The sequence below is a fragment of the Acomys russatus genome, chromosome 24 (genome assembly GCF_903995435.1).
Source record: "Acomys russatus chromosome 24, mAcoRus1.1, whole genome shotgun sequence".
In the NCBI taxonomy this organism is placed as follows: Eukaryota; Metazoa; Chordata; class Mammalia; order Rodentia; family Muridae; genus Acomys; species Acomys russatus.
This window is the reverse complement of record NC_067160.1, coordinates 56302141-56327649: the sequence shown is the minus strand read 5'-3', so window position 1 is coordinate 56327649 and position 25509 is coordinate 56302141. Positions and strand designations below refer to the sequence as shown.

General features: G+C 41.8%; 2 protein-coding genes across 3 annotated transcripts in view; both read right to left on the bottom strand.

Annotated features, from left to right (window-relative positions):
• Positions 1 to 25509, bottom strand: part of Il1rn (interleukin 1 receptor antagonist) — a 225199-nt gene that overhangs the window by 104136 nt on the left and 95554 nt on the right. The window lies entirely within an intron of this gene.
• Il36a (interleukin 36 alpha) lies at positions 590 to 14258 on the bottom strand. Its single transcript, XM_051166299.1, has 4 exons — positions 14249 to 14258; positions 5322 to 5435; positions 4125 to 4264; positions 590 to 802 (listed from the first exon to the last, which is right to left on the bottom strand). The coding sequence occupies exons 1-4, from the start codon at positions 14256 to 14258 to the stop codon at positions 590 to 592; spliced, it is 477 nt and encodes a 158-aa protein (XP_051022256.1).

The window sequence follows — 25509 nt, the reverse complement described above, 5'->3', positions numbered from 1 at the left end:
CTACCCTGTAACCTGCATGCCCTCTCTTTGAAAAGTGTGTGTGTGTGTGTGTGTGTGTGTGTGTTTCTTTTTTGCTGTGATTTAAAAAAATTCACCAAAACCAACTTGGCAACTTGTATTTAATTTTACACTTCTGGGTACCACTGAGGGAAGTCAGCACAAAAACTTCAGACAGGAACCTGCAGGCTAGATTGCAAGCAGACCACAGAGGAATACTGATTTCTCTACATGGTTTGCTCAGCTTGCTTTCTTATACACCCTGGGACCAACCACCCAGGTGTAGCATCAACCACAGTGGTCTGGGTCCTCCCACACCAATCACTAACCAAGAAAATACCTCACGGACTTTCCTACAAGCCAATACAATGGAGATGTTTTCTCAAATGAAATTCCTCCTTCCCGGAGGAGTCTAGCTTGCTGCAGGTTGACACAAACTAACCAGCACAGCGTAAGGAAAGCCGCCTCCCCTTAGAAGATGGGTCAGGGATAACAACGCTCACGTAAGAAGGGAGGGCTTTGAGTGCTAGAACGGCGGAAGCAAAGGCAGGGTTCTCGGGCCTGAGAAGCAACATCCATCACAAGACTGACCTCAAGGCACCACTATCATCTCAAAGTCAGTCATGAAGGTTTTCCCCAGCTCTCGGGTCAGAAAGAGTGGACTGCTCCCTTTGGGGCCGACAGCAATGAACCAACCAGGGAAGGCGGCCGACTCGAACGTTGAGGTTGTGCCATTCTTGCTGTGGTAGAAGATAGAGGGCTTTGCAGGTTCTCTTTGGTGGTACAGTTCCAGCATGCTCCCTGGCTGGTGAGTGAAAAGGAGGTATCAGGAAGAAACATCGCTGCTGCAACTGCTTCTTTCTCTCTAACACCAGTCCCCGCCTTTTTTTCTTTTTTTTTTTTAATTTTTAAAAATTTTTTATTTTCTTTTCTTTTTTTTTTATTAACTTATTCTTGTTACATCTCAATGTTTATCCCATTCCCTTGTATCCTCCCATTCTTCCCTCCCTCCCATTTTCCCATTATTCCCCTCCCCTATGACTGTTCCTGAGGGGGATTACCTCCCCCTGTATATTCTCATAGGGTATCAAGTCTCTTCTTGGCTACCTGCTGTCCTTCCTCTGAGTGCCACCAGGTCTCCCCCTCCAGGGGACATGGTCAAATGTGAGGCACCAGAGTACGTGAGAAGGTCATATCACACTTTCCACTCAACTGTGGAGAATATTCTGACCATTGGCTGGATCAGGGAAGGGGTTTAAAGTTTACCTCCTGTATTGTCCTTGGCTGGTGCCTTAGTTTGAGCGGGACCCCTGGGCCCAAATCTGCCTATCATATTGTTCTACTTGTAGATTTCTAAGACCCTCTGTATCCTTTTATTTTGCTATTCTCCCATGCTTCTCTCGTTTAGAGTCCCAATAGGATGTCCTCCCCTCTTTCCCAGTTTCCTGGTAAGTGAAGGCTTTCGTGGGACATGCCCCTTGGGCTAGTATGCAGATATAAGTGAGTATATACCATTTGAGTCTTTCTGCTTCTGGGTTAACTCACTCATTATAATCATTTCTAGCTCAATCCATTTGTCCACAAATTTCGGGAATTCCTTGTTTTTAATAGCTGAGTAGTATTCCATAGTGTATATGTACCACAGTTTCTTTATCCACTCTTCTACTGAGGGACACTTAGGCTGTTTCCATGTTCTGGCTATTATGAATAAGGCTGCTATGAACATGGATATACAAAAAATCAGATGAAAGAAATAAAAAAATCAGTTCAAGTCCCCGCCTTTTAAAACAGGCCCGCGGACTTCTGTTTGCCGGGCGTGGTGGCGCACGCCTTTAATCCCAGCACTCGGGAGGCAGAGGCAGGCGGATCGCTGTGAGTTTGAGGCCAGCCTGGTCTACAAAGTGAGTCCAGGATGGCCAAGGCTACACAGAGAAACCCTGTCTCGAAAAACAAAAACAAAACAAAACAAACAAACAAACAAAAAACCAAAACAAAAACCCCAAACCAAACCAAAACAAAAAAACAAACAAAACAAAACAAAACCAAAAAACAAACAAACAAAAAACAGGCCTGAGGACTTCTGTTTCATATTCAAGTGTTAAGAACTGTATAGCCAAAATACATGTTGAGTATAGTAGAAACATTAGGATGCAGATTTCAATTTTGTTTGTCTGTCCGTAGTTTGGCATTTTCACTGTTTTGAGACAAATTCTCTCTGGGTACCCTCAGTGCTAAGACTAGAGGCATGTGCCATCATGTCCCACTGTTTCAGCACTGCCCCTTTCCCCCATGCTGGCCTTGGTTTTTTCAAGACAGAAATTGACTTGCCTCTGCCTCCCAAGTGCTGGGATTAAAGACACGTGCCACAACATTGCCCATCTCTCTTTAATGTGAAGTTTTAAAAGAATAAATAAACAGAAGTTTTGGAGACTGTATAGCATTGGTTTAGCCATTCATTTCCTGTTTCCTACAAATAAAGATGCTGAAAGAATGTGTGTACGTTACAGTTAGCATAAATTTTGAGTGGAGATGCCAATGTTTCTGCAAAAATTCCCCAGTCTTAGCGCCGTGGACATCTTTGTTGTAGGGAACTGTCCCTTTTGTGTGTTGCAGGTTGATCAGCAGTGTCCCTGCCCTTTGCTCACTACGTAACTGGCACGCTCTTGCCTCCGATTGCAACCACCCGTCCTGGTTAGGGTTTTATTGTGGTGAAGAGGTAACAACTACTGTAAAGGTAAGCATTTAATTGAGGCTGGCTGACAGCTTCAGAGGTTTAGTCCACTGTCGTCATGGTGAGGAACATGGCGGCGTTCGGCACACGTGGCATTAGAGAAGGAGCCGGGTGGTCTCCGTCTTGATCCACGGGTGGCAGGAGGAAGACTGAGACGTGGCGACCCGAACAAGGCCACAGCTCTAATGATGCCACTCCCTGTGAGTCTAGGGGAGCCGCTTTCATAAAGCTACCACGCTGCCCAAAGTATCCTGACATTGACCGCTGGTCAAAAAGCAAAACTATTCCTAGCTGAAAATCATTCTTTTACATTTAGTCATAAACCTGAGTGTCTGCCTATTACTGCTTATTGAAAGGGTCACAATAATCACTATGGTGGCCAGAGGTCTAGTTTAATTGCTTTATTATGATGTATATTTTTATAATGGAAAGTCATAGTATCTAGGCGCCCATTGCAGAGGTTTATCTTTTTTTTTTTCACAAAAATTATCAGTGATATTTTGTCTAGAATAGATTATGACAAATTCATCCACTTTGTGTCCATTTAAGTGTCCTTGCTGTTGTTTTCACACTAGCCATCCAGCCTAGCCAAGTTGGTGAGCTCCAGACTTAGCGAGAGATTCTATCTTAAAAATAATGCGAGGACATTTGACCATATCCCCTGGAGGGGGAGACCTGGTGGCACTCAGAGGAAGGACAGCAGGTTACCAAGAAGAGACTTGGTACCCTATGAGCATATACAGGAGGAGGTAATCCCCCTCAGAAACAGTCATAGGGGAGGGGAATAATGGGAAAATGGGAGGGAGGGAAGAATGGGAGGATACAAGGGATGGGATAAACATTGAGATGTAACAAGAATAAATGAATTTTTAAAAAAAGCAAAAAAAGAAAAAATAAATAAAATCAAGAAGCTATCTCTTAAAAAAAAATAAAAGAAGGATACTGTAGACAAAAAAAAATAATGTGAGGAGAGATGAAGGAAGGTAGCCAGTCCCAATCTCTGATCTATACATACACACACGTGCACACGCATGCACATAGACCCATGGCCACACCTATGAACACACAAGCACTCAGTAGTGACCCTAAAAAATCTTCTTCCTTGACAAAACTTACCTTTGTAAAATAAAAGGAAAAGTTGTTTTATAAATCTAGTTTCAAAGTACCCCTATTCTTTTTTTTTTCTTTTTCTTTCTTTCTTTCTTTCTTTCTTTCTTTTTTTTTTTTTTGTGATGGGTGCACCCCTAAGAGAACAATAAATCAGTGTAAGATCATCTGTGAGTTGCCTTTTAAAAAGACTTGAAAATCAGCATTTGTGTCAAGTAGGTGCTGTGTGGAGGGGATGGGCTCCTCTCCTTGGGCTAGGAGAAAGCAGATCCCCCTTCTCTGAGCTCACCTTCAGTTGTAGCACAGGCTGCTCCCCATCCTTGGTGCAGAACAGGCAGCACCTCGGTGTGTTCACTCCCAGATACATGGGACCCCCCTTTCCCTTCTCCAGAGTCTCCAGATGCTGGCATGGGAGTAAGGTGACAGTGGCTGGGGATGCAAGGCAGAAAGTGGGGCTCAGATCAGGCTTTCAGAGCATCATCTGTAAGCCAGCGATAAAGAGATAGAGGCTGGAATTTTCCCACCCGACCCTCAAGTCACCCTGCCGCATGCCACCTGGCTCAGACAGGCATCTCATTTGCCTCTTTTTTTTTTGGTCCATTTCATTATTATTTCTTTTTACATTTTTAATTAATTTATTCATATTACATCTTGATTGTTAGCACTTCCCCTGTTTCCTCCCATTCTTCCCTCCCTCCCACTTCCCCCCTTCTCCCCTCCCCTATGTCTGTGACTGAGGGAGACCTCCTCCTTCTATATATGCTCTTAGAATATTGAGTCTCTTCTTGGTAACTTGCTATCCTTCCTCTGAATGCCGCCAGGCCTCCCCATCCAGGGGACGTGGTCAGAAAAGGGGCACCAGAGTTCGTGTGAGAGTAAGATCTCACTCTCCACTCAACAGTGGAGAATATCATGTTCATCGGCTAGGCCTTGGTAGGGGTTCGAAGCTTACTGCCTATATTCTCCTTGGCTGGTGCCTTAGTTCGAGGAGGACCCCAGGACCCAGATCTGCCTGTCATAAAGTTCTTCTTGTAGGTTTCCAGGACCCTGTGGGTCCTATTTCCCCATTCTTCCATGCTACTCTTGCCTAAAGTCTCAATAGGATGTCCTCTCCTCTGACCCACTTTCTTGGTAAGGAAAGTTTTTCATGGTACGTATCCCTTGGACTAGTGTTTTGATATCCATCAGAGACATCGACGTCTCCTAGATTCAAAAATCTCATAATCTCATAGATCCTTTTAATCCAACTCTTTGAAGCTTTGCAGAAAAGTCTTCCACCGTGGTCTCAGCCTAACTCCCACTCCTCCTGGGGTCACCTGTCTTTTCCTTGGCACTTCCTGTGGCTGAACAAGTCTATGACTTCCCTCTAGTCTAAACTATTCATGCAATGCTTTTCTCCAGACAAGGCCAGTTGGCACACGTGCAGTGAAATGAAAGGCCAAGCACAGACCTACGACATTAGCTGAAAAGGGTCCTGGCTACTCACCTGGAACAGTTTGTTCTTTCCTTGGGACTGCAGTGAGGGTGTTGTTATGAAGGATCCACACTCGACTACTAAGATCCTGAATATGTCTTAGCCAAGGCTCTTCTGAGCTTAGTGCTATAAAGAAAGCAAATGCAGACATGTAAGCCTAACAGTGACCCAGTCAGACCCTCTAATCCAAGTCTCACCAAACTCCCTTTACATCCTCAGACTCAGTTTACTGCCCACCAGAAGCTGCAGCTCCAACTCCCATGCAGGCACAAGGGGGCCAGTGAAGACCAAGGTCAGAGCCAAGCAGCAAGAGATTCTCAGCAGTGAGTGGAAGCCACAGGCTGCGTCTCAGACCTGATGGCCGAGGAGCTGTGACTGAGTATAGAACCACCGCTGCCGCTGTGCTCAGTTTCTCTGACAAGCGCTCCTGGGGGCCAGCCCTTTTATCCACAGCGTGAAGGAAGGAAGTTCTGCCTCCATGGATCTGGGACTGCCTGACATCCTAGATAATTGCTGGTTCCTGTGTTGGAGGGCTTGCTGAGCAGTTATTGGAGTGAATGTCAATTACAGCATGGTTGTGACTTATCACAGTGCCTTGGGAAAGGAGGACATGCTAAGCCTGGAAGAGCAGTAAGCAGGAAATACAGTTACAGATTCTGACCCTGACTATGGAAAGAAACATTATGGGATTTCCCCAACGTGCATGACTGGACTAGGTGATGTGAAACCAAGGGCTAGAATATTGTTCCTACTGGTAGGAGCCTGTAGCAAGAGCAAGGATGCATGAGAAGACCGTGTTCTAAGTCCTATGTAACTTTTAACCTGGGACAAGTCATCTTGGGCTGACTTGAGTGGATGCCCCACATTCTCCCAGCCAACATGCATGCTGCTTCTCCACCAAGCTTACCCAAGGCAAGGCCTGTGACTACCTGCCCACATCTTAGCTCCCCTCTGACCCTGGACTAGGCACAGAACACACCCAAACAGCAATGTCCATCACTAACTGATTCTTATTAAGCTAATTCTGAATTGGGCAGAAACAGCAGCAAAAGGCTCTGCAAGAATGATTTTCTTTTTGGTTTTTTTCTTTTTTTGGTCTTTAAAATAATTATTATTTTATTAAGTTCAATGGGAAAATGCAAACATATCATTGCAATTAATTTTAGAGATAATAAGACATTAATTGATAAATTATTATTATCTTAATGATAGTTTATTGCAAGAAATATTACTCCAATTCTTCATCTTTATATAAACTATCATACATAAAGACTCTTAAAAGAATGTTTCTTATAATGTTATATCTAAAATACAGTTGTATAGAACACTTAATTCTCTTAAAATACCTAGAAGATATTTGTATTTCTTCTTTTTAAAAATTTTTATTTATTTATTTGTTTATTTTGGGTTTTTTTTTGCATTTCTTCTTTATTTTAATTTAGGTGGAAAAGATTATGTACATTATTGTACATATCATGCATTTTAACTGTGTACACCTATTGTGGAACTGACAGGAGAATCTGAGACCTAACATAGCATCAAGAAATGACTTTCCTTTTAAAAAATATTTAAGTAATTTATTCAGATTACATCTCATTTGTTATCCCTTCACTTGTATCTTCCCATTCCCCCTCCCTCCCTCTTTCATCCTATCCTCTCACCTAGGTCTGTGACAGAAGGGGACCTTGTCCCCCATCATAGCCTATGAGGTCTCTTCCTGGTAGCCTGCTTACTCTTCATCTGAGTGTCACCAGGTCTCCCCACCAAGGGGAAGTGTTCAAATAGGGGACACCAGAGTTCATGTCCGAGTCAATCCCTGCTCTCCACACAATTGTGGAGAATGTGGTGTCCACTGGCGAGATCTGGATAGGGGTTCTATGTTTACAGCATGCATTGACCTTGGTTGGTACAGTAGTTTGAGCTGACCTGCCTGGGTCCAGATCCGCCAGCCTTAATGGTCTTCTTGTAGGCTTTTAGGACCCTCTGGGTCCTTCTATTTCCCCATTCTCCCTTACCTCTCTCACCTAGAGTCCCAATAAGAAGTCCCAGTATCTATCCCAATTTCTGGCTACATGAAGACTTTCAGGGGACATCTCTGTTGGGCTAGTGTCCAATTATAAGTAAGTATATGCCATGTGTATCTTTCTGAGTCTGGGTTAACTCACTCAGGATGGTCATTTCTAGTACCCCCCCTTTTGCCTGCAAATTTTATGATTTCCTTGTTTTTAATAGTTGAGTATTCCATAGTGTAAATGTACCACAGTTTCTTCATCCATTCTTTGACTGAGGGGCATTGAGGTTGTTTCCAGGGCTTTGGTATTATGAATAAGATGTCTATGAACATGGTTGAGCATATGTCCTTGTTGTGTGGTGGAGCATGTTTTGGGTATGTTCCAAGGAGTGGAATAGCTGGAACAGATTTGGAGAAAGTGGACAGCTTTGTCTGGTCCTTGATTTTAGAGGAATATCCTTGAGTTTCTCTCCATTTAATTTGTTGTTGGCTATTGGCTTGATGTATATAGCCTTTATTATGTTTAGGTATGTGTCTTGTATCCCTGATCTCTCCAAAACTTTAAACATGAATGGGTGTTAGATTTTGTCAAATGCTTTTCCCGCATCTAAAGAGATGATCATGTGGGTTTTTTCTTTCAGTTTGTTTATATGATGGATTACACTGGTGGATTTCCATATATTGAACCATCCCTGCATGCCTAGAATGAATCCTATTTGGTCATGGTGAATGATATCTTTGATGTGTTCTTGTATTTACTTTGCGAGTATTTTATTGAGTATTTTTGCATCAATGTTCATAAGAGAAATTTGTCTGAAATTCTCTTTCTTTGTTGGGTCTTTGTGAGGTTTAGGTATCAAGGTGATTGTGGCTTCATCGAAAAAGTTTCGCAATGTTCCATGCATTTCTATTTTGTGGAGTAGCTTTAAGAATATTGGTATTAGCTATTTTTTGAAGGTCTGATAGAATTCTGCGCTGAAACCATCTGGTCCTGGGCTTTTTTTTTGGTTGGGAGATTTTAATGGCAGTTTCTATTTCTGTAGGAGAAATAGAATTATTTAATTTGTTTATCTGATCTTGATTCAACTTTGGGAAGTGGAAACGATCAAGAAAATTGTCCATTTACCTTAGATTTTCAAATTTTGTGGCATATAAGCCTTTGAAGTGGGACTTTATGATTCTTTGAGTTTCTTCAGTGTCTCTTGTTATGTCTCCCTTTTCATTTCTGATTTTGTTGATTTGAATAGTGTCTCTCTACCTTTTAGTTAGTTTGGCTAATGCTTTGTCTATCTTGTTGATTTTGTCAAAGAACCAGCTCCTGGTTTTGTTGATTCTTTGAATTGTTCTCTTTGTTTCTAATTTATTTATTTCGGTTCTGAGTGTGATTATTTCCAGCCATCTACTCCTCTTGGGTGTTTCTGCCTCTTTTTTCTAGGCCTTCCAGATGTGTCATTAAGTTGCCTATATGAGATGTTTCTAATTTTATTATGAAGGCACTCATTGCTATGAATTTTCTTTTTAGCACTGCTTTCAATGCATCCTATAAATTTGGGTAGGTTGTTCCTTTGTTTTCATTGAATTTTAAGAAGTCCTTAATTGCTTTCTTTATTTCTTCCCTGATAAGTTGTCATTAAATAGAGAGTTGTTTAGTTTCCATGTGTGTGTAGGCTTTTTGTTATTTCTGTTATTGTTGAAGTCCAGATTTAGTCCATGGTGATCTGATAGGATACAAGGTATTATTTCAATCTTGTATCTGTTAAGGCTTGCTTTGTGACCTACTATATGGTCAATTTTGGAGAAGGTTCCATGAGGTGCTAAGAAGAAGGTATAATTGTTTGTGTTTGGGTGAAAATTTCTGCAGACATCTGTTAGATCCATTTGATTCATGACATTGGCTAGTGTCATTATTTCTCAATTTAGTTTCTGTTTTGTTGACCTATCCTTTGGTGAAATTGGGGTGTTGAAGTCTCCTACTATAAATGTGTGTGGGTTGATGTGTGGTATAAGCTTTTTAAATATTTGTTTTATAAATGTGGTGCCCTTGTATTGGGAGCATAGGCATTCAGAATTGTGATGCTGTCTTGGTTGGCTTTACCTTTGATGAGTATGAAGTGTCAATCCTCATCTCTTTTGATTAATTTTGGTTGAAAGTCTATTTTATTAGATATTAAAATGGCTATACCAGCTTGCTTACTGTGTCTGTTTGCTTGGAATACCATTTTCCAGCCTTTTATCCTGAGGTAATGTCTACCCTTGTGACTGAGATGTGTTTTTTAAATGCAGAAGAATGTTGGGTCTTGTTTATGCATCTGTTCAGTTAGTCTGTGTCTTTTTATTGGAGAATTGAGATCATTGATGTTGAGAGATATTTGTGACCAGTGACTGTTAAGTCCTTTGATTTTGATGTTGGTTGCAGTTGAGTGTTTGTGTGGTTATGTTTTTGCCACAATGTAGTTATCTATTTCCTGTAGTTTGTCACTTTGGGTTGGAGTTTTCCTTCTAATAACTTCTGTAAGGCCAGGTTTGTGGATAGGTACTCTTTGAATTTGTTTTTGTCATGGAATATCTTGTTTTTTCCATTAATGGTTATTGAAAGTTTCACTGGGTATAGTAATCTGGCCTGGCATCTGTGGCCTCTTAGGATTTGCAGGACCTCTGTCTGGGCCCTTCAGGCTTTTATGGTCTGTGCTGAGAAGTTGGGTGTAATTCTGATAGGTTTGCCATTATATGTTACTTGGCCCTTTTTCCTTGCTGCTCTTAATATTTTTTCTTTGTTCTGTTCATTTTGCATTTTGATTATTTTGTGGCAGGAGGATTTTCTTTTCTGGTCTATTCTATTTGGTGTTTTCTATGCATCTTTCATTTTTATATGCATCTCCTTCCTTGAATTAGAGAAAATTTCTTCTATGATTTTGTTGAAAATATTTTCTGGGCCTTGGAACCGGGCGTCTTCTCTTTCCTCAATGCTTATTATTCTCAGGTTTCATTTTTTCATGGTGTCCTTGATTTCTTGGCTGTTTTGTGTCAGAAAATTTTCAGATTTAGCATTTTCTTTGATAGTTGTTTCAAGTTCTACCATAGTATCTTCTACTCCTGAGATTCGTTTCTCTGTCTCTTGAATTCTGTTAGAGAAACTTACCTCTGCATTACTTGCTTTCTTCTCTAAGTGCTCTTGTCCTGACTTTCTTCTGTCTGTGCTTTTATCATTGTTTCCATTTTCATCTTCAGATCTTGAACTGTTTTATTGATTTCCTTCATCTGATTGTTTGTATTTTCCTGAGTTTCTTCCATTTTGGCTGCATCTTCCTGCATTTGTTTATGGATTGTATTTGTTTCCTGTTTCCTCCATTATCATCTTCATTACTATGGATATGAGATTATTTTCTTGTGTTTCAATTGTGTTTGAGTTCTCAAGGATGATTTCTTTGGGGTAGTTGGAATCTGGAGATGCCATATTGTTTTGGCTTTGGTTGTTTGTGATTTTACACTGGCCTTTAGTCATCTTGATGTCTCTGACTTTGGGAGGTAGTTTCTGGTGTCCTTCTCTGGATCAGGCAGGTGACCTTGGTTCAGCTCCATGGAACTTTACTCCACACTCTGGGCTCCCCACTGGGTCAGCAGAGGCTGTTGCTGGTGCTCTGTAGTCCAAGAATCAGTTCAAAGTAGTGTAGATAAAGCCTGTTATCTTGCCTTTGACTGGGTTTGAAAACCTTGCCCTACAGCACTGGGGCTTTGAAGGCCTAGGCTCAGTCCAACCTAGAGTGCCAGAACCCTTGCTAGCTTGTGGGAGTTGGCTAGGATTCTGCCTGATCTGTCCAGGCTGTGGGGCCTAGGTTCAGTCCTCCCTGAGCAAGCAGATGCTTCCCTCTGGCTTGTGGGAGTTGTCTGAGCTTCTGTCTGATCCCCTCAGGGTGGTTCAGTCCTGGGTGTGTGTGGGCACTCCTGCTGGGTTGAGGAAGCTGGTCAGACTCCATCAGTGCTTGAGGAATGGCTATCTGGGTTGGAGCACAGTTTTCTGCCTGATCCCTTCTTGCCAGTTCAGACCCTCCTGAGGGTGTGGGAGCACTTGCTGAGCTGTGGTGGCTAGCTAGGCCTCTGCCCAGTCTGTTCAGGCCAGATCAGTTCTGTCCAAGTATGTAAGAACAATCTTCTGGGATGGATGTTTCAGACCAATTCATTCAGACTGCACAGCCTTAGATCAGTCAACCCAAGTGTGAGGCTTTGGAGCTATGGCTGGAGGGAGTGTCCACAGCTACCTGGGCTCCCGTGTGGGTCCTGGGTCTCTTCATAGACTGGCTGGCCCAGATCCACACTCTCAGGTCCTCCTGGGCCATTTGGCCCACAGATGAGTAAGAGAGGGCAACAGAGAGCACAGCCCTTGGTGCTGGGCTTTGGATTTTGTGCCTGTGTGGTCGTCTGCCCCTGGGGCTTTCTCAGGACTCACAGGTCAGTCTGAGGTCAGAACCACCTGTTTTCCCACATTTTTCCCAGGCCAGCAGCTCCAGGCTGGAGTTACATCACCCACAGTTGAGTCTCACATACTGAGTTCTTGATAGAGCCCAAGGCAGCAGCTCATTCGCGAGTACTGGTCCAGACTCTGGGGACTGGGCACCCATCCTCTGTGGGCCAGTTGGGTGACCCCAGGCAGGACTCACCTGTGCTCTGCACTTTGCGGACCCCTCTCACCTAGGGCTCTTCAGGACTTGTGGTCTGTAGCTCCCAGCCTGGTCCCTAGTCTCTGTCCTGAAGATCAGATATCCTTGTGTTTGGTGCCATCTTGGATCAAAAGAAGAAATGACTTTCACTAAGGAGGAAATGAATCTTTTGTTTTATATCTTCAAATATGCTTCCAGTATTTTAAAAGGCATTTGTTTATATAATTCATATCATTGCAAATGGCAGCACAGCATTTCACCCTTTACATAAAACCGCATTCTACAGTAGAAGAGAGAAGAGAATGGTAGAATTGGTGGAGTAACAGCCAATGCTTAGCTTTTCTGTGCTGATTTATTATAAGGGGTCCTTTTCGCCTTCAGAACAAGTAGCCAGTTGTGGCCAAAGTGAGTAGAGGGATTCAACTGTGCCACCCTCCCACCTGCTGCAACTAGTTAGATATAATTATAGTTATTGAAGTTGTGTCAACATTGTCATTGCCACCTGAAATTACTGGTTTGTGAAAATGGCCAGAATTCCAGGGCATTCAACCAATCAAGAAACAAAATAGTCAGTTGTTACACAGGGTCCCTGAAGTCATGTGTTTAGACAGCATTTTTCAGCCATCTACATTTACACTGACCAATTGTATTGCCTATAATATTAATAGTGCTTTCAGATTCAATATGCACACATCAACATTTGACTATTTCCCCCAAAATGAGAAAGTTAATTGGGTAATTTAAAAGGAGATAGTTTCCATTTTTCTTAAATATTACAGTTAAAAATTAGTGCTTAAATTTGAATTCATATAAAAATTTCCTTATTTCTTGTACATTTTATGCATTTGTTATGTGTGATATTGCCCTGGCAATCCCCAATTAGGCATCAGAAGTATTAATTAAGCACACATATGGAGGGAAGGGCTTGGAAGCCTTTTATGTTTTTGCCATTTGTGGCTTATTTCCATTTTATGTTTCTTTGAGGACTGTGATAAATAAGTTACATTGGATAATGTTGCGGAATTAATTGATTTACTGGTTTAGTAGACAGATGTTTTACATTACATGGATTAGAAATTATTTTCTTAAAAGTAAAGTGTATAAATAACTGACATTACTAGAATTTTTTTGTAGATCTTTGAAGTCTGTTGATCAATGTCATATGTAAATGATTCAGGAAATTGATTACTACCTGGAATATAATGATTTATTGTTTAGTAGAAATAAATTTGTTTGACAGAGGAAGACAGCCATATATAGCATTTGAAATAACTTGCATGTTGATTTGTTCTTTGATATTATGATAAATACACTTAATTTTGGGGGGCGTGTTTTGAGACAAGGTTTCTCTGTGTCACCATGGCTGTCCTGGACTCACTTTGTAGACCAGGCTAGCCTTGAACTCACAGCAATTCGCCTGCCTCTGCCTCCTGAGTTCTGGGAAAGAATGATTTTTAAAGGGGAAAAAAGTGGCAGTCCATGATAGGATGAGCTAGGATGAGTTGGTATGTTCTGGTTTGGCTTGTTAGTCAGTATAGCCAAGTAGAAATTGTTGATAGCTGCACCCTCAGAAATGAGTCAGGAGTAAGGAAGAGGCCATATAAGGGAATGTGATGGTTTAGCAAGAGGGAGGGAAGCAGGGAGGGCAGGGCTTGCCATGCCACAATGCTTGCTGTACTTGGGGCTAGTAGAGCCCTTCAAAGTCTAGTTGTCAGGTAGCCTATCAGTTGTCAGAGTACCTATCATTAGGTCTTTCCAAAAGAAAACCAATTCAATGATTTTGGTGTTTCCCCCTGTATATGAGTTCACAGTCTGCCTCTGATCGGTCCCAGAACATGTCACCTTCATACCTCATTGGCTTCCATTTCAGGGACAACGAGTTGGGGGACTGGTGAATAAGGTCCAGCCTTCCTATCCCCTGGAGGGACAATGCACAGGCTTCTCAGAGGGCCCTTAGTGGCCACAGTTACCTGTAAAAGTAACTAGTGTGTACTGAATTCCCTGGAGTTGTCTCCTAGACAAGTTCCCTGTTATGAGGACAACCCCAATAAGACAGGAGTTCAATGTTCAAAAGGAAGATATTTGTACTCAAATCATTGTACTCAACATAAGCCTTTAAATGTTCTTAGTTGTTCACACATTTGATTCTAATGTGTAGACTATTGGTGATATATTGGCATCATCTGGTCTCTGGTCAGAACTGCAAGAACTCAGGCTGTACTCCAACCTACAGAATCAACACGTGAAAGAAAAGAACATTAAAAATTGTATACCTTTGGGCATGGTGGCGTACTCCTTCAATCCCAGGCTTCTGGAGGGAGAAACAACAGAATTTCTGTGAGTTCAAGCTCAGCCTGGTCTACATGGTGAGTTCCAGGATAGCCAGGGATATCTAAAGAGACCCTGTCTCAAAATTTTTTTGTTATACCATCTATGTATATAGCATATACCCATGCTCAATAATATAATTAAATAAAAAAGAAAAAGAAAAAGAAAAAGGCCTGAACTCTGAGTATGCTTGGTGTTGAAGGAACAGATTCAGAACCCTGAAGCCAATTTCTCTCCAATCTCTGAAAACTATACAATGGACTTTATTAACATGGAGCAGAAGGAGAGAAATAAAGATAAAAAGAAGCCATATCTGGAGGATCCAAGATGGCGGCGAGCAGTGTGGACCGCGTTTGGAGGCTCCAGTGAACAATTCAGGGAATTGCACAGATTTCTGAGCCAGGAACACCGAGGTCCTAACATCACGGCAGCAGGAGTGCTCCACGGTTCGGAGGGACCAGGGTGCGGAGGACCTGCGTGCCCCTGCACACGGGAGGAGCGTGGTTTTTCTCTGATCGGAGCGGCAGCGGCAGAGGCGGCAGCACCAGCGGCACCAGCAGCGGCGGCTGAGGTTTGCAGCTCATAGCCTTCCGGTGGAGGCGATTGGTGTGGTGGCTGGTGGGAATTGCTGCGGGAGAGGGGACTCGGGGCAGGATTTGGGTCGCGTGGAGCCTTTGGACCCAGATTGGACTCGGCGGACAGTTCGGCCCCAGAGTCCCGGGTATTGGCCGGGCCCAGCAAACAATTCTGCCTGAGGCACTAACTCAGCGTGGCCATAGCTCCCCTGCTGTGGCGCAGGCTCAGTTGAGCACGCTGCTCCACACTAGGCACCACCTCAGCTCAGCGGCAGCTCCCCTGCGGGGACACAGTCTGGGCTGAGCACTTGGTTTCACCACAGGCGCTAACTCAGAGCAGCCGCAGTTCTCCTGCTGTGGCGCAGGCTTGGTGACGTGCTCGGTTCCATCCTAGGCACCACCTCAGCTCAGCGGCAGCTCCCCTGCGGGGACACAGTGCGGGCGGAGCACTTGTTCCACCACTGGCGCTAACTCAGAGCAGCCACAGTTCTCCTGCTGTGGCGCAGGCTTGGTGACGTGCTCGGTTCCATCCTAGGCACCACCTCAGCTCAGCGGCAGCTCCCCTGCGGGGACACAGTCCGGGCGGAGCACTTGTCCCACCACTGGCGCTAACTCAGAGCGGCCGCAGTTCTCCTGCTGTGGCGCAGGCTTGGTGACGTGCTCGGTTCCATCCTAGGCACCACCTCAGCTCAGCGGCAGCTCCCCTGCGGGGACACAGTGCGGGCAGAGCACTTGTTCCACCACTGGCGCTAACTCAGAGCAGCCGCAGTTCTCCTGCTGTGGCGCAGGCTTGGTGACGTGCTCGGTTCCATCCTAGGCACCACCTCAGCTCAGCGGCAGCTCCCCTGCGGGGACACAGTGCGGGCGGAGCACTTGTTCCACCACTGGCGCTAACTCAGAGCAGCCGCAGTTCTCCTGCTGTGGCGCAGGCTGGACAGAGCTCTCGGTTCCACCAGCTCTAAGACTCTGGTTGGACACAGTGTACAGTTTGAATCCAGAATTCCTGGCTGAGATTGGTGGTCAGTTTGGGCCCTGAGTCAATAACTGACCACAGCACGCACTTTGGGCCAAAAGGCCCTAGTGGAGCTTGGTGCGTAGTCCCAGCCCAAAAATTCTGGCTGGGCCCTGTGTGCATTTTGGGCCCAAAATCCCTAGCTGAGCTTGGCAGACGGTTCTGGCCCTGAGAATCTAGCTGAGTTCTGCCCGTGGTTCGGTCCCAGTGCTCCTGGCTGGACTTGGCAGGGAACACAGAAGGCTGTGGATACCTTGGCCTGACCCAACGCTCATTCAGAGACCCAGAACAATTGCAGGATCCACAGCAGAGAGGGACTGAGGATCACTGGCTGTGAGAGACCAGAACAACAGGGCTAACCTCCTAACATCCACACCAGTGAAGCTTTGAGCTCGCAGCCTAGGGAAATCGTAAGAAAACAAGTGAATCTATCATCAGACACCCTCCATTCAACTCTGGAAGCTACCCAACAAAAACAAAGACGGCAAGATGTCTAAAGGACAACGAAAAAGCATACGCAAAAAACCCCAAAACAACATGGCGTCTCCAGTTTCCAGCTATCCCAAAGAAAACCACCCAGAGAACTCAAATACAACGGAAATACAAGAAAATGACCTCAAATCTTTAGTAATGAGGATGATAATGGAGGAAACAAATAAAATTCGTAATCAAATGCAGGAAGACGCAGACAAACAGGTGAGAGACATAAAAGAAGCACATAGAGTGGAACTGGAAAAATTGCAGGAAAATGCAAACAACCAGATGAAAGAAATAACTAAAACGGTTCAAGCTCTGAAGACCTATAAAGAGGCAATGGAAGAAACTCAGGAATATACAAAAAATCAGATGAAAGAAATCAAAAAATCAGTTCAAGATCTGAAAATGAAAATGGATTCAATGATAAACACACAGACAGAAGAAAAACGAGAACGTGAGACCTCAGAGAAGAAGGCGAGCAACACAGAGGTGAGCTTTTCTAACAGAATCCAAGAGATGGAAGAACGAATCTCAGGGCTAGAAGATACAATCACAGATATTGAATCAACCATTAAAGAAAATACCAAATCTGGAAAACTCCTGACACAAAACATCCAAGAAATTAAGGACACCATGAAAAGAAGAAATTTGCGGATAATAGGCATTGAAGAAAGAGAAGACATCAGACTCCAGGGCCCAGAAACTATTCTCAACAAAATCATAGAAGAAAATTTCCCCAATCTAAAGAAAGAGATGCCTATAAACATACAAGAGGCCTACAGAACACCAAATAGAATTGACCAGAAAAGAAAAACTGCCCGCCACATAATAATCAAAACACAAAACATGCAGAACAAAGAAAAAATATTAAAAGCTGCAAGGGAAAAGGGCCAAATAACATTTAATGGTAAACCTATCAGAATTACACCTGACTTCTCAGCAGAGACCATAAAAGCCAGAAGGGCCTGGACAGAGATCCTGCAAACCCTAAGAGAACACAGATGCCAGGCCAGACTACTTTACCCAGCAAAATTATCAATAACCATTGATGGAGAAAACAAAATATTCCATGACAAAAACAAATTCAAACAGTACCTATCCACAAACCCAGCTTTACAGAAGGTACTAGAAGGAAAACTCCATCCCAAAGGGTCAAGCTACAACCAAAACTACCCAGGAAATAGATAACTATCCCATGGCAAAAACACAACTACACAAACGCTCGACTGGAAACAACATCAAAATTAAGACTCTTAACAGTCACTGGTCATTAATATCTCTCAACATCAATGGCCTCAATTCTCCAATAAAAAGACACAGACTAACCGAATGGGTACATAAACAAGACCCAACATTCTTCTGCATCCAAGAAACACATCTCACCCATAATGAAAGGCATTACCTCAGGGTAAAAGGTTGGAAAAAAATATTCCAAGCAAATGGTCACAAGAAGCAAGCAGGGGTAGCCATTTTAGTATCGAACAAAATAGACTTTCAACCAAAATTAATCAAAAGGGATGAGGAAGGACACTTCATACTCATCAAAGGTAAAGTCAACCAAGATGACATCACAATTCTGAACATCTATGCTCCCAATACAAGGGCACCCACATATGTAAAAGATCTCCTAAAAAAGCTTAAACCACACATCGATCCCCACACAATAATAGTGGGAGACTTCAACACCCCACTCTCACTGAAGGATAAGTTATTGAAACAGAAACTAAGCCGAGAAATAACATCATTAACCAATGCCATGGGTCAAATGGATCTAACAGATATCTATAGAACCTTTCACCCAAACAAGAAAGAATACACCTTCTTCTCTGCACCCCATGGAACCTTCTCCAAAATTGATCACATCGTAGGTCACAAAGCAAGCCTCAACAGATACAAGAGGATTGAAATAATACCTTGTATCCTATCAGATCACCATGCTCTTAGGCTGCAATTCAACAACAACAGAAATAACAAAAAGCCTACACGTTTGTGGAAACTAAACAACTCTCTGCTAAATGACACCTGGGTCAGGGAAGAAATAAAGAAAGAAATCAAGGAGTTTCTGAAATTCAATGAAAATGATGAAACAACATACCCAAATTTGTGGGATACATTGAAAGCAGTGCTAAGAGGAAAATTCATAGCACTAAGTGCCTTTAAAAAGAAATTGGAAACATCGCACATAAGCATCTTAACAACACAACTGGAAGCCCTAGAAAAAAAAGAAGCAGAAACACCCAAGAGGAGTAGACGCCTGGAAATTATCAAACTCAGGGCTGAAATTAACAAATTAGAAACTAAGAAAACAGTCCAAAGAATCAACAAAACCAAAAGCTGGTTCTTTGAGAAAATCAACAAGATAGACAGACCATTAGCCAAACTAACTAAAAGGCAGAGAGACAGTATTGAAATCAACAAAATCAGAAATGAAAAGGAAGACATAACAACAGACACTGAAGAAATTCAAAGAATCATAAGATCCTACTTTGAAGGCATATACGCCACAAAATTTGAAAATCTAAGGGAAATGGACGATTTCTTGATCAAGTTCACTTGCCAAAGTTGAGTGAAGAACAGATAAACAAGTTAAATAGTCCCATTTCCCCTACAGAAATAGAAGCAATCATCGATGGTCTCCCAACCAAAAAAAGCCCAGGGCCAGATGGTTCAGTGCAGAATTCTACCAGACCTTTAAGGGCGAGCTAATACCGATACTCTTCAAGCTACTCCAAAAGATAGAAATGGATGGAAAATTACCAAATTCATTCTATGAGGCCATAGTCTCATTGATACCTAAACCTCACAAAGACTCAACAAAGAAAGAGAATTTCAGACCAATTTCTCTTATGACATAGATGCAAAAATACTAAATAAAATACTTGCAAAACGAATACAGGAGCACATCAAAGATATCATTCATCATGACCAAGTAGGCTTCATTCCAGGCATGCAGGGATGGTTTAATATACGGAAATCCATCAATGTAATCCATCATATAAACAAACTGAAAATAAAAAACCACATGATTATCTCCTTGGATGCAGAGAAAGCATTTGATAAAATTCAACACCCATTCATGTTTAAAGTTTTAGAGAGATCGGGGATACAAGGCACTTTCCTCAACATAATAAAGGCTATATACAGCAAGCCAATAGCCAAAATCAAAGTAAATGGTGAGATACTCAAGGAAATTCCTCTCAAATCGGGAACAAGGCAAGGCTGCCCACTCTCTCCATATCTCTTCAATATAGTACTCGAAGTTCTAGCCAGAGCAATAAGACAACAAAAGGAGATCAAGGGTATCCAAATGGGAAAGGAGGAAGTCAAATTATCCCTCTTTGCAGATGATATGATAGTGTACATAAGTGAACCTCAAAACTCCACCAGAGAACTCCTAAAGCTGATAAACACCTTCAGCAAATTGGCTGGATACAAAATTAACTCAAAAAAGTCTGTAGCCTTCCTATACACAAATGACAAGCTTACAGAGGAAGAAATTAGGAAAACCACACCCTTCACATTAGCCACAAGCAATATAAAATATCTAGGAGTTACCCTAACTAAGCAAGTGAAGGACTTGTATGAAAAAAATTTCAAAACTCTGAAGAAAGAGATTGAAGATGACCTGAGAAGATGGCGTGATCTTCCTTGCTCATGGATCGGGAGAATTAACATAGTAAAAATGGCCATCCTACCAAAAGCAATCTACAGATTCAATGCAATCCCTATCAAAATAACTACACAATTTTTTAAAGACATTGAAAGTTCAATTCTGAACTTCATATGGAAAAACAAAAAACCCAGAATAGCTAAAACAATCTTGTACAATAAGAGATGCTCCGGAGGAATCTCCATACCTGATCTCAAACTGTACTATAAAGCAATAGTACTTAAAACAGCATGGTACTGGCACAGCAACAGGCTGGTTGATCAGTGGAATCGAATCGAAGACCCAGATATGAATCCACACACATATGGTCACTTGATTTTTGACAAAGAAGCCAAATCCATTCAATGGAAAAAGGATAGCATCTTCAACAAATGGTGCTGGTCTAACTGGAGGTCTATGTGTAAAAAAATGAAACTGGACCCATATTTGTCACCTTGCACAAAACTCAAATCCAAGTGGATTAAAGACCTCAACATAAAACCAGAGACACTAAGCCACTTAGAAGAAAAAGTGGGAAAGAGCCTGGAACATATTGGCACAGGAGACAACTTCCTGAACAGAACACCAACGGCCCAGGCCTTAATGTCAACCATTAATAAATGGGACCCTCATGAGGCTGAGAAGCTTCTGTAAGGCAGGAGACACTGTCAAGAGAACAAAGCGACAGCCTACAGACTGGGAAAAATCTTCACCAACCCTACATCTGACAAAGGTCTAATATCCAAAATATATAAAGAACTCAAGAAATTAAACACCACCAAACCGAATAACCCAATTGAGAACTGGGGCTTGGAACTAAACAGAGAATTCTCAACAGAGGAGTATCAAATGGCTGAGAAACACTTAAAGAAATGCTCAACCTCCTTAGTCATCAGGGAAATGCAAATCAAAACAACTCTGAGATTCCATCTTACAACCCATCAGAATGGCTAAGATCAAAAATTCAAGCGACACCACATGCTGGCGAGGATGTGGGGAGAGAGGAACACTCCTTCATTGCTGGTGGGAATGCAAACTAGTACAGCCACTTTGGAAATCTATCTGGTGCTATCTCAGAAAAATGGGAATAGGGCTTCCTCAAGACCCAGCTATTCCACTCCTTGGAATATACCCAGAAGATGCTCCAGCACACAACAAGAAAATTTGCTCAACCATGTTCATAGCAGCCTTATTCATAATAGCCAGAACATGGAAACAGCCTAAGTGTCCCTCAGTAGAAGAGTGGATAAAGAAACTGTGGTACATATACACTATGGAATACTACTCAGCTATTAAAAACAAGGAATTCCCGAAATTTGTGGATAAATGGATTGAGCTAGAAATGATCATAATGAGTGAGTTAACCCAGAAGCAGAAAGAATCAAATGGTATATACTCACTTATATCTGCATACTAGCCCAAGGGGCATGTCCCACGAAAGCCTTCACTTACCAGGAAACTGGGACAGAGGGGAAGGCATCCTATTGGGACTCTAAATGAGAGACGCATGGGAGAACAGCAAAATAAAAGGATCCAGAGGGTCCTAGAAACCTACAAGTAGAACATTATGATAGGCAGATTCAGGCCCGCTCAACCTAAGGTACCAGCCAAGGACAATACAGGCGGTAAACTTTAAACCCCTACCCAGATCTAGCCAATGGTCAGAACATTCTCCACAGTTGAGTGGAGAGTGGGATATGACTTTCTCACGTACTCTGGTGCCTCACATTTGACCATGTCCCCTGGAGGGGGAGACCTGGTGGCACTCAGAGGAAGGACAGCAAGTAGCCAAGAAGAGACTTGATACCCTATGAGAATATATAGGGGGACGTAATCCCCCTCAGGAACAGTCATAGGGGAGGGGAATAATGGGAAAATGGGGGGGGGGGAGGAATGGGAGGATACAAGGGATGGGATAAACATTTGAGATGTAACAAGAATAAATTAAAAAAAAAAAAAAAAAAAAAAAAAAAAAAAAAAAAAAAAAAAAAAGAAGCCATATCTGGAGAATCATGGACATAGTACAAGATTCTTGGATTATAAAAAAGAAATAAGTTTCAACTTCATTAGGATAAGATTTCATAAGTCAAAGAAAAGAGTTAAATAGTAAAACTAACAAATAATAAAAATGCATTTCCTTCACACAAACAAAAGATTAACAATAATGGGATCTGGAAGACAGTAGGATATTTCCAAATGCTCAGTTCAGCTGGGCTTTGGGGTAGAATGGCTGGCTATAGGATACCTCTGTGTGAGGTGTAAAGGAGCTAAAATGCAATAGAAAAAGAATTTAAAATCTAGAGATATAAGCAGATATCCAAATCTAAGAGGCACTTATAAGTCCAAATAAACATGACCAGGGGAAAAATCCTCATAACATACTATGATAAAATATTAAAAATACAAAGCAATGAAACAATATTAATAGCTGTAAGAGAAAAATGTCATTTGATTTATAAAAGACAGAAACATAATAATAACACCATATTTCTTATCAGCATCCTTCAAAGACAGAAAACCATTGAGTAGTACCCCTCTTTTATTGAAAATAGATTTTATTCTCATACAATATATCCTGATTACAGTTTGCCTTTTCTCCCTCCTCTCCCCCCCCCCCCCGCCACCTTTCCTCCCATCTCTATCCACTCCTTGTCTCTCATTGGAAAAGAACAGGCTGCTAAGAGGTATTACCAATATATAACATAATAAAATACAATAAGATAAAGCAAAAACTATCGCATCAAAGTTGGACAAGGCAAATTAAAAGAAGGAAAAGTCTGAAGAGAAGGCACAAGAATCAGAGACCCACTTATTCACATACTCAGGACTCTACCAAATCATCTCTTACTAAATACAGAAGAATCAAAATCATCCCTTGTAGCTTATCAAACTGTTCTTCAACAAAACCAGAAGCTAATAGTAATAACAATTACACATGCATATGGAGGCTAAGCATTGCACTTTGATTGCACAATATGAGTGAGTCATTGAAGAAATAGGAGAGGAAGGACATTTAAGTTTCCAGAATATAATGCAGGATGGGAAGTTGTCTTTCAGGATGTAAAACATGAGAGAGAAGTCCCCTACAGACTACTCCTGGCTACTCTCTCCTAGGCTCTTCTTAGGCATTTCTCCCCCGTGAGTCTTCTGGGGTCTTCTCTGCAAAACTGTAACTATATGAATGAATCCTGAGAACGTGCAGGCGTAGGTGGATGCATATTTTATGATCTCATCTCCATAAAAAATTAAAACACATAAATCTAAGCGCTACATATCTTAGGGATATTCAGATTTGCAGTAATATTGTAATGAAGTCCAAGGGAATGGTTGCCATCAAATTTAGGGTGACAGTTACAGATGCAAGAAGTTGGAGAAGGATATAGAAGATAGAGGACAAATGAGGCTTCCAAAGGTCTGTTTCTCCAGCTATATTTGCTATAAGTGAACACACACACATACTCAATACTTATTTTGAACCACAGGGGCAAAAAGCAGTGTCTGAAGAGATTTCTTAAAATGTTCTGGAAATAATCGAAACACCACAACAATAACAATCATTTATTCCTTTCCACAATGTCTTTCCTTCATTGAAATATCAAAACAGCCTTGTTAAAGCTATATACATAAAAATAAAGTAAAATGTTATTTAAAAGATAGGTCACTATGTTAAGTAATATAAATACAGTAGATCAGTCTCACACAGTAATTTTGTTAATCTTTTTCTCCTTTTAAAAATATTTTTAGCCATAATATTATAGTCACATGGGGAGAAATGCCAACCATGCTGGGCATAATATACTCCAAATTCTGCTTTACCTGTGAGAACGTGTTCTAGTTCCTTAGTTCAGGGACTCTGCTGGGCTGTGAAGATGTCCCCTGAGTGATGGAGCAAGATGGCAAGTGTCATCATCGAGATGTACAGAGTGAGCATGGTGTAGTGGATAAGTGTGATATGTGCTGACTGTCAACAGGGTTGATATGAGGCTATTTTTTCCAAATAAAAGAATCAAAAGCCACAGTAAATAGATTTTCTCAAAGGAGTGAGATTCACAAACATGACTGTAAACCACAAACCCCACAACCCCTTGATGAATTTAAAATGTTTCCATTCTTTAGACCTGAATCAACAGACCATATCCCTCAAGACAAAGTAGTATATCTGTTGTTCTTTCCTTTCCCTGTTATAGATTTATTGATAAATTGAACAGTTGCCTGTACTCCTCTCTTCTTGCCCTAATTTTGCTTATCATTAATATTTTTATCAATATGGCTCATTTATTAAAACTGATGGATTTGTATTGTTATTGTAAGCTACAGTTTATAGTTTACACTGAGGTTCACTTTGGGGACTGTATATAATGTCATATATACATCATGACAGTAGTCTCTGAACAATTTTCATTGTCTCCAATTACCCCATTTTTCCACCTGTCATCTCTCTTCCATGTACTTCACCCTTACAGCAACCTCACTGATCTTTTATACTCTGTTCTCTGCTGTTTACAGAAAGCCACAGTGCGAATTAGAGAAGGCTCAGCTTTTGAAAGACGATTACTTCACTTAGAAAGATATGTCTAAAGCGTCTCTACATTTTGCCATGATTCAATAGTGCACTCCTGTCAGCTGCAGGATAATATTGTATTCTATGCATGTGCCACAGGTCATTTACCTTTGTTGTTCCCAGTTATTGATTTTTGCATAGAAATAAATTTGCAACTCGCTTGGGTAAATAAAAAAAATATTTTTAATGTAATTTTAAAATATACATATCTCTGTTTTCGTGATAGTTATTAGGATTTAGTGATGTTTGCATTTATACAGGGTATACAAGGGTAATGTCTAAGACCATTTGTCCTGTCAGGCTCCTGTATGTTTTACTGACTTTTAGGGAACATAGAGAAACACAAAGCATCCAGAATGCTTCAATGTCCTAGGGAGTGCCTTGATTTCATAGGAATTGAAGGCCATAGAGTGCCCCAGAAGCCATGGATTCTAACTTGAAAAGCCTGTGACACATGTTTTTCAAGGCACCTAGACCGTGCCAATGCCATGGTTCTCTGCAGTTTATTTTTAATTTCAGGGTATACAAGTCAGTGTTTAAAGCTCATATGAAGTAGCAAAATTCTCAGAGACATTCCTATGGAATTTTTTTTCTTCTTGATCAAATAAAAACTGCCTTCCCCGTGGGATGGATCTCAAGTAGGGTCAGTCTGTGCTTGGCCATTCCTCAGTCATCTTTGCTCCATCTTTGTCCCTGCATATCATGTAGGCAGGACAAAGTTTGGGTTGAAGGTTCTGTGGGTGGGTTGATGTCCTTATTTCTCCACTGGAACTCATGTCCGGCTACAGGACTGCTTGAGGCTCCATATCCCTCATTGCTATGGGTCTTCCAGGTCTCTGGGAAGTCCCAAAGATGCCCTACCACCTCCAGTTTCTGTTCTCTCATCTGGCCTTCTCTCCTCTGCTCTCCCCCCTCCTAATCCCCAACCCTGC